This window comes from Limulus polyphemus, unplaced genomic scaffold (assembly GCF_000517525.1).
Source record: "Limulus polyphemus unplaced genomic scaffold, Limulus_polyphemus-2.1.2 Scaffold599, whole genome shotgun sequence".
Classification (NCBI taxonomy): Eukaryota; Metazoa; Arthropoda; class Merostomata; order Xiphosura; family Limulidae; genus Limulus; species Limulus polyphemus.
In genome coordinates, this window is record NW_013666209.1 from 92583 (window position 1) to 102521 (window position 9939).

At 29.6% G+C, this 9939-nt stretch overlaps 2 protein-coding genes across 7 annotated transcripts in view; one reads left to right on the forward strand and one right to left on the reverse strand.

Moving 5' to 3' along the window:
- The window catches only part of LOC106459379 (L-seryl-tRNA(Sec) kinase-like), a 25985-nt gene extending 21679 nt beyond the window's left edge, over positions 1–4306 (reverse strand). For 3 of the 4 annotated variants that reach the window (XM_013918995.2, XM_022385846.1, XM_022385848.1), the window contains exons 1-3: positions 4040–4133; positions 2578–2922; positions 1455–1725 (exon numbers count right to left, since the gene is read on the reverse strand). In XM_013918995.2, the coding sequence (XP_013774449.1) occupies positions 1455–1725; positions 2578–2853 (547 nt within the window). In that variant the 5' untranslated portion in view covers positions 2854–2922; positions 4040–4133. Of the gene's footprint in view, positions 1–1454; positions 1726–2577; positions 2923–4039; positions 4134–4176 lie in introns of those variants that run through there. The other variant, XM_022385847.1, reaches the window with a different exon arrangement.
- An 86-nt stretch (positions 4307–4392) lies between these two features.
- Positions 4393–9939, forward strand: part of LOC106459381 (eukaryotic peptide chain release factor subunit 1) — a 26526-nt gene continuing 20979 nt past the window's right edge. The window contains exons 1-3 of one of the 3 annotated variants that reach the window (XM_022385845.1): positions 4393–4778; positions 8234–8318; positions 8624–8799. In XM_022385845.1, the coding sequence (XP_022241553.1) occupies positions 8239–8318; positions 8624–8799 (256 nt within the window). In that variant the 5' untranslated portion in view covers positions 4393–4778; positions 8234–8238. Of the gene's footprint in view, positions 4779–8226; positions 8319–8623; positions 8800–9939 lie in introns of those variants that run through there. The other 2 variants (XM_022385844.1, XM_013918996.2) reach the window with 2 other exon arrangements.

Genomic DNA, 9939 nt, shown 5'->3' on the forward strand with positions numbered 1-9939 from the left:
GGACTTGTGTCGCTAAAGTTTCGTCGGAACGAAGTTACGGAAAGTTAATTAACAAACGGAGATGTAACAATAGCATAAATGCAATATGACTGTCTAGTGGGCCGTTTAAAACCATATTTTGACATTCCATGTTATTTCAATAAGGAAAATTGCACTATCTTTGTTTTTAAGCAAATGAGACTGACTGCAATGCATTGTTGGCAAAAATGTTTGGGTTTCAATGCAATGGGTGTAACCAGCACAACAGAATGCCCAGGTTTCCTAAGTAGCCACAGGGATTTTTTTCAGCTGGATGCCACAGTTCCTGGTCATTTTACTGTGTGCAAGAAAAGACTGCTACCAAAGTGAGCACTTTTTAACTACTGTCATCTCTATAAGAAGTGTCAAAGGGGAGATATCCAATTCAAATCAATTTATTTGACATCATACAAAAATCTTGCATGTATATAATACAGATAGACAAAAAAAAAAAAATTATATACATATAAACTGAACAACAAGAAATATATATTCAAACATGTTCCTCTACTTGTGCATTTTTTTAGTTTAGTGTTCCTTCGAAATATGTCTTTCAATCAGTCAATGGAGGAAGTACCTTTTTTTTCGTGAAATTCCCTCACAAAAAGACAAATTTTGTTCTTAAGTTCTTCTCATATTGACTGTTCAGTTCCTATGAAGACTGATGAATTGATGTTGATTATTGAAATGAAATTTCAATAAATGCATAATTTTCTTGTAATGTACTCTTGAAAAGAAGGATTTTGATGCATGATTTCTTTTTCTATGATTAACCGTTCTAGAGATACAGTGCATGACAGACAGATATTTGGCTATTATATATATAAATGAGATGCATTACATATTATTATTATTATTATATTATCTACACAGCTATCTTGCTTTTATGAGAACTTATTAAAAATTTATTCTAAAGTAGGATGTACTTTTTTGAAATAGTGGTTTACACTCTTTTTATTAATTCGCTGTATTAACTGATAAGAAAACAAATCACTACAACACAGGCAATACCACTGAAAGTTGGTGTTGCTTTGAGAACTTTTGTCATTGACATAGTTCTTCTTGTAAAGCAAAATATTTCTATATAGATGCACTAAGGAAATGTGACAAAAGTATAAAGCAGGTGTGCAGAATAGTGAGTTTAATTTTTTACATACTTATCAGTGCAGTGCAATATTGCTATAGGATATTCATGCAGATCTCTTCCCTCCAAGTAACCTTAATATATCAACATATATGTAAACAATCTACATGTTATTCATAAACCAGAAGTGGGATAGAATGAGATGAGGAAATAAACTATAACAGTACAATCCTAAGGCTCATGATGTATTTCTAAAATAATTAAACTGGTGCATTTTATTTGTAATCACTTATAATAATGAATTAAACAACTAGTTGATAAATTGTCACCAAGACATTTTGTTTATACTCACATTTCTTTGCTAGTTGAAACCACTGGTATCTCATGCTATGGTAATACATGTTATCTTCTACAAGAAACAACACACAGTGACCAGAACAGCTTGGCTTTAAATTGCTTTCACTTAAAGTTTTCTGTAATACTATATTTTCACTTGAACAATCTCTCTTTACTGCTACATCTTCCTTTCTGTTTTCAGGCCTAAAGCCAACATCATTTAGAAGTGCTTCAACATTATCAATTAGGCTTTTTCTACTCCCTCTCCAAGCTCCTGGCTCAAGAATCTGTAAATACATATTAAATGTAAATACCATGGTTCATACTGAATTGCTCAGATCGATTTCAAGGACTTTAAAAGCACTCTCAGAATGTTTTTCAAGCACTTTTTGGAAGCTAAAATCTATATCAAAAGCAATCACATTTCACTGAAATTTTATAAAATTCCTATTTATTTGTTCAACATATGAATATAGACAAAAAAGAAAGACTTTATTTCGCTCAACTCCACAACATGCATTAAAGTTAAATATACCAATATGTTTTGCTATTATAATATTTTCAAGTACTTTTGCCAAATAAGGCCCCTTTTCAGGCACTTTCAAGCCTTTGAAATTCTGTTCTCAATTTCAAGTACTTTAAAGGATGTGTATGCACCATGAAATACACTAAAACAAATCAAAGAAATAATTTTTAAATCAGATACATTATAAAAGCTGCTTACAGGATTAATAATTTTGCAATAAATCATTACAATAATGTATATGTTTCTAAACATAGAACATACATTCAGAGGTTAACTATAATACATGATATTCAATGCTTATTTTTTTCTAGTTTAATTGTCTTCAGAAAATGATTTGAAAATATTAGTTTGTGTCTTTGAATCTCAATCTTTTTATTGACTATGTAATAAGTATTATCCTGAAATTAAATAGCTAAGATTTTAAAAATAAAAGTTATGCATCAATTTTACAATTTGATTTAAAATGTTAATAATTTTTGGTTGTTGTGGGAGTCAATTTATTTAAATAAATGTAGTTATGATAGTTTTCAAAAATGTATTGAATGAGCCACACACACACACAAAGACAAGTCCTATTTATCCTATGTAAAAATCAACATAAGTGTAGACTTACCAGTTGTTGTTGCGTGTCTGATGAAACAAACTGATCATAAATAATGTTGTAGACATGCTTGAAAATGTTAGCCTTTTGGATAATTCTTTTTTCGTCTTGTGATACTATCTCTTGTTTTGTTTTACATATATTGATCATTACATGATCTTTTTCTCTCCAGAGTTCTTGTTCATTTATTAAGCTGTTTAAATTTTTAATGAACCAGCTCTTTCCTGCTCCAGGTATACCACAGATCAAACATATACAGCCAGTAATATTCTCATCCATCTTGTCCATGTGAAGTTAATTACTGGTGAGCAGTACAAAACATTTTGGTTTGAACTGGAATTGAAATCTAATGCTGTGCTATATTTTAAAAATATAAAATAGAATTTATAAGGAAACCATTCTTCTTTTTATCTGTGGATTATAAATATAAATAAATTATTTTATGGTTAATTGCTTCTTTACTCTAGAAAATCATAATATAAGTACAAGCTAAATTATGCAAAACTGTCATGGTATCCCCATTAAGATTATAATTTAATCACCCTAATTCCCAGCTTTATTTCAATGTTCATTATATCATTCTAATTCATGAACTTTTGAAGATGTTAAATGAAATTATCTGTGATTATGTTGAAACACATTACAATTCTAAAAACCTATGACTGAAAGCAAAGGATAATTTTTTATAATATGTCAACAACACCGCATTTGCCACGTCTAGTGTTGACTAGGCTTTTTACCAAATACCAAGGCTTATCAGGCCAGCTGGGGTATGAAAGACAATAGTGGTCTAGGTCCTATATTATTATTAGTACATATGTATATATATATCATCAACTTACATAAACAAAAACTAAGAATATTAAACAAAATATTGTAAAATTCAAGTAAGATTTTTACCAAATTTTATTTGAAAATTGAACATCTCATGCCAGCATGATATGTACTTAGTATAATGTCTTAATTCAAAATACTTAACATATCTTGTACTGTTTTATGTTAATACTTTTACCACCCATTCAATTTTTCATTTTCCATCAACATGAAATTAGTTAGTGCTAATTATTCAAGTTAATATATTATTGCTACATTCTCATATAAATTATAAGAATTATCACAACAAAAATTTTTTTCTGTTCATCACTTGCTTTGCTACAAAATACAGTTCAGATTAAAATATTTCACTAGTTTGATATGTTTTCCTTTTAACAATAATTAACTACTACTACTACTACTAGTAATATTATTATGTTAGTGTTGTACCTTCTCAAGTTACTCGTTATTCAACTTATTCAAATTTCGAGTTATTGTTAACATTAAACCCAAAAAACGACTTTAAGTTTAAGTTTAACTTAAATTTCAATTACCAACTTCATACCATGCGTTATAACTTATACTATTAAACTTAAAGACACATAATGATTGATCACGTATGTATATATATATATATAATATATATTTACATTACTATTACCGAGAGTTAAACTTTAAAGTTTTATCATCATCTCCTTTTCGGTTGCTGTATTATGAATAAATGAAAAAGCGCCATCTGGAAAACAGAAGGACGCAGAATTCCTATAGTAAGTAAAAAAATATAAAATAACGTTCTACCTGTGAGTGGATATATTAATGTGTTGAAACTACAAACGTAATAAAAAAGACGAATTAAATATAATTCGTTTGCTGACATAGAGTGTCATTACACAAGGGTTGCTGTAAACTCGATCATTGTTGACTGGTCTTACATCTGGTCTTGACGTCAAATGAGATTTCACATTACTTTCGTAACAGACGTATGTAGGAGGCGAGCTGTATAATATTTTCATATTTTCGAAAAGTGTAGAAGTTCTCGTAAAGGATGAAGCAAAAGCGATTTTAAGTTATGTGTAGTATAAATAAAACATATATGCCTTTATAAAGAATTTATGATATCTTATTCCTAATTTAAAAAGTTATGAAAAAGTATACTTTCACTGATAAGTTATAATTGATAGTAAGTGACTCCAATAGAACTTGGCTTTAGTTTTCGAGGACTCCGTCAAAACATATTTAGTGTTACTCAACTTGCTGTTGTTAGGCTCAAAGTAATAGTAATACTAATAGTACTAAGATTACAGAATGTGAACCATCTGTACTACCAGTAACTTAAAAGTAGTAGTACCATCAGTTTGTTCTTGTGAGACTGGAGAACAAGGAGTAGAGCACTAGAGTAAGTATTAATAAACTATTACTATTATAACATTAGTACCAAGTAGTAGTATAGTAGTAATACTTAGAAACTGATTTATAATATTATTATTCATATGCAAAAGAAGGTGGAAGTGAGTTATATTTATAACAGCAATAGAGTTGGATACATTCATGGAAAGTAAGCTTAGTTTTAAAAATTTAAGTTTTATGTTCCTAAAAGTAAAGGTGGAATTCATTAAACCATGTCTTCATGATCTTATGCAGGCCTATGAAATATAATTCTTCTATTATTTGTAAGCATAAAAATGTTGTTTTCCCAAAGTACTAAGAACAGATCATAATATGATAGTAAAATAATAGTAATCAGGGGGACCAAAATTTGTGTATAATTTTTTATACTATTTTTTCTCTTTTAATTTTTTTCAGTGATAACATGATATTACTGGCTTGTCATGTTTATCATATAACCTACAACTACAATTATTTCTTTTTTCAGAGCTCAAATATGTTAAAAAATAAATGCAAGATAGGCATAATAAGATGAGTGACTACAAGTAAAACAAAAAAGAACAGGTTGGCTCACAAAGGATACAATTTAAAGAAAACTGAAAAGCATTATAACTATAAGAAGTTTAATTTGACTGCAATGATGGTAGAATTGAAGGATTATAGAAGATCAATAGAGTTAGTCAAGTGGGAAATTAGAAAACCAAAAACTATGAAAAAGGTTGGCTGAAAATGTAAAAATGAATAATAAGGATTTCTTCAAATATATTAAGGGTAAGCAAAATTTGAGGGATGATACAAGAAGGTTATTATCTGATGATTATGTAATGGCTGGGTTATTAAATTCTGTTTTTTCTTCAATTTTTACTAATGAATATTCCTCTTTCTAAACAGTTGCTAGATACAAACAAGTTTGAACAAGATGATCACATTAACTCTGAGCTTGTCAAGAAAAAAATGAGAAGTTTAAAGAATGATAAAGCTCCTGGGCCAGATAATATTTACCTAAGGATTTTGAAAGAAGTAAAGGATTGGATATGCGAGTCATTTTCTACTATTTTTTGTTAGTCCTTGAATAGTGGGCAGGTGCCAGCAGAATGAAAGTTGGCCAATGTTATTCCTCTTTTCAGGGGAGGTGATAAAAGTTGTTCTAGTAATTATAGGTCTATTAGTTTTACATCAGTGGTGAGAGAAGCTTTCAAAAGTCTGATTAAAGATGCTATGCAAAGTTTTAACAAAATGTAAAATTTTGTTGGATAATCAGCATGGTTTCAGTAGGGGAAAATTTTACTTTATTAATAATTTGACGTTCTTATGTAGGTGAAGGTATGGGTGTGGATTTTCAGAAAGCTTTTGACAAGGCGCCACATACAAGGCTTTTTAAAAAAATTATTTATATAGGTGTGTGGTATAGGTTGGCTCATTGGATAGAAAACTGGCTAGATGGAATAAAGTAGAAATAATGTCACGAGTGGGGTACCTCAGAGCTCAATGTTAGGACCATTGCTCTTTGTAATTTACATCAATGACATACGTGAAGGAATGGTCAGTAGATTATATAAATTTGCTGATGACATTAGTTTTGGGTGTTGCTGACTGTAAGGAGGATGCTACTGCTTTACAAAATGAATTGGATTATTTGATGAGTTGGATTTTTAATTATAATAAATGCAAGGTAATGCAATGGGATATCACAATTTGAATTATGAGTATTAGTTTGATGGGAATAATCTTAACAGTGTTATGGAAGAAATCAGTCACTTAAGCCATCCAAGCAATGTGCTGTTGGTAATGGTATTTTAGGTTGTATCTACAGAAATATTGAATACAAATCTAAGGAGGTTATAATTTCATTACATAAATCATTGGTTAGGCTAGATTTGGAGTACTGTGTTCAGTCCTGGGCTTCTCACTTTAGAATGGACATTGAATTGTTGGAAAGGATCCAGAAGGCTACTAGGATGACATCTGGAATGGAAGTTGTCATTTGAGAACAATTTAAGATCTCTGAAATTGTTTCCTTTTGAAAAAAAAGTATAGTTAAAAGGGATCTCATTGAGATGTTTAAGATTTTTAAGGGAATTGATAGTGTTTATACATAATCTTTTTTGTATTTAATGGTAAGAATGGCAGAATAGGAGTCATTTTCAGCTGAGACAGCTTTATTTTTCTAACAGGGTGGTTGACTTTTGGAACGGGTTGCCTTCAGATATGGTAGATGTAGCTAATTTAAGGGGTTTGAGTGAAAGCTTGATAAATATATGAATTATGCTTTGAGTTTTTTAGTGTTAATTTAGTGAATAGGACAACCTTTATACCCTTTCTCCACACTTACATTGTTTTTTTTTTGCTTCATCAAAAATGAGCCTATGATCATATGCTAGTGCTCATGGGGATCACTGTACACAAAGTTTTCGTTCTTCTATTGGTAGAAGGCTACATTGTTATGACGTTTACATCATAGGTTTGTGCAATACATGTAGACGTGTAGGAGTAAGACCTTGTTCAAGGCTGTGGTATGTACAGGAAATTTCACAGTAGTTGTATGTGAAGTAACAACTCTTAGTGGTGCAGAGAGGTAGGTATTAATCTAAAATACATTTCCAACTAAGGGAAATGTTAACTTTTAGACAAATTTTCAAGCACTCTTGAGACCTGAGTATTGTATGGGTTTTCATTTCCTCAAACTTGACAGTTATGCACACAAATGGAATATTGCTTTATCAGACGTGATTAGAAACAGTTGAGAAACATATTGTAATAATCCATAAAGTCCAAAAATATTGTTCTTATCAAGACTATACTTTAGTAGTCCTCTTTGAGCAGCTATTGTTCATCTGAATTTGCATACGTGGAAGTTCGGATATGTTTTTGAATTCTTACAAACAGTCACCTGGCTATGTGAAGATAACTGAAGACCTTCTCAGACTTTCCTAGGCTATTTAAAAGTCTCAGTTACCAAGGTGATGATTTCTTCATGTATGTATCATCCAGTATTCCTTTTTGGGCACAACTGATCTCTTGCCCTTGAACTTTTTAATTGTATTCCTTAATAATAGCATGCATGATAACTTGTTGGAATGGGCATTGCATAAGAACAACTTGAATTTTTTGTATCACAGAAAGGGTATTGAGTTTTACTAATCTGTCACAAATTTGAAAATGTCTATTGACAATATTTTGAATTTTGCTTTGGGCCAAAGCTGGTAAGGTTTAAAACAATTAAAACATATTTTGACCAACACATATATATACAGTATATACTTTTTGTTTTTGTATTCATTTAAAAGCTTCTATGTTTTAACTTGTATACATTCATTTATAGGCACCCTGAGACTCCATTAAATTACAAAGTCTGTATTTCTTAATAAATCTTTCAATTTATCTTTTAATCTTAAAGGAAGTAATACATAAAAAGAATTACAATATTCTTATCTTTTACTCTGAGATGAATCATTTTTTTATATGGTAGTCAACATGGAAGATTCAAGTGCAGATAGAAATGTAGAAGTTTGGAAGGTAAAGAAGCTAATTAAATCTCTCGAGGCAGCTAGAGGGTAAGTTTTTAAAACAAGTTTCCCATTCAGCTCATTTGAATTTGTTATAGTGTTAGTTATTAAGAGCTGTGTCTTCTCATGTCATACTTAATCTTCCTTGCAAAATGTAGATTTTAACATTGTGTGTGTTTGAACCTGATTTTTATTTTTGCAAGGTTATTAAAAACACGTTAAATACATCTGTTTTATTACATGCATATAAGCCCAATTTGATATAAGAATAGGAAAGAAGGATTAAAACAATTTAGCAATAAATGTAAAAATCCATGTTATTTAATTGTAAGTTTTACTTTCTTATCTTTCAGAAATGGCACAAGCATGATTTCACTTATTATCCCACCAAAGGATCAAATATCAAGAGTTTCGAAAATGTTGGCTGATGAATTTGGAACAGCATCTAATATTAAAAGTCGAGTCAACCGGTTGTCAGTCCTTGGTGCTATCACGTCAGTACAACAAAGATTAAAGCTGTACAACAAAGGTACAAAATTCTTTGAAATGTAAATATTACTTAACATATTTTCAAAGAACAAATTTATGCCTACAGTACTGAACAAAATTTAGAAGTATAAAAGATTATGTAAGATAACATAAAATTGACCATTTCCAATAAGAAAATGTTATGAAACAAAAAATACTTATTTAGTGTCATCTACCTCTTCTAACTGCAGTAAATGACAGTTTGAGCTTTTAAGTGAAGAAGAACTTGACACAAAACCCAAAAAAGGGATATTTTCATAAAAACAAGAAATGAAAAATAATCTTATTTACAAAGACGTTTGTGTTTTAAAATGTGGAAAAGATAAAGCTGGAAGATGAGTAATTATAGACATTTGAAGCATCAAAGGTGCAGAAAAAGGTTATTTTAAAAAATATTTTCAAAATTTAAATACGATACTTGTATGTAGTACTTTGTAATATTGATATATATGTACATATAAATCCCAGATTATTCAAGAGCTGGACAATAGTAATTCTATAAATGACTATAAATCTTTTTGCAAAAAATGAGGCTTTACACAGAATATTAAGTACTCATTTCTTAATAAACCACAAGCAGCTTTGATATTGATAACATTTTCCTTCTTAGTTCTGCACATTTGTTACTTAATTTTGGATATAATATTTTTGTGTACATTTCAATTTATTAATTTATCAATGTCTTAATTTCAAAAAGAAATATTAAATAAATTGTCATTCTTCACTACTCTGTTAGGTAAAGCATCTGTGCTCAAAATTGCTAATTTTAGATTTTATTTTTACTCTTGTATAACTTTATGAGTGTCGAACTAATCAGAAATACATATTATAGATACTGACATGCCAGAATATAAATTTAGAAACTTCAGTCTTCTTGCTTTACTGAGATATAATAAAAATGTCAAGTCTACATAATGTTTTTCAAAAAATATCAGTAATTCTATCTGATATTTTAGTTATATTAGTTTAACCAATAGAAAGAACATCTTTTTCTTTACAACATTCTTAATATGGTTATTTCATTTTGATGCCTGTAAACAGATATCTAGACTCAGTTTCATAATTTGTGATTTTTTTTTTCTGCTTCAGGCTTTGTTACCAGAACCTTTAATTGGACAACTAAACAATGGTTTAACTTTCA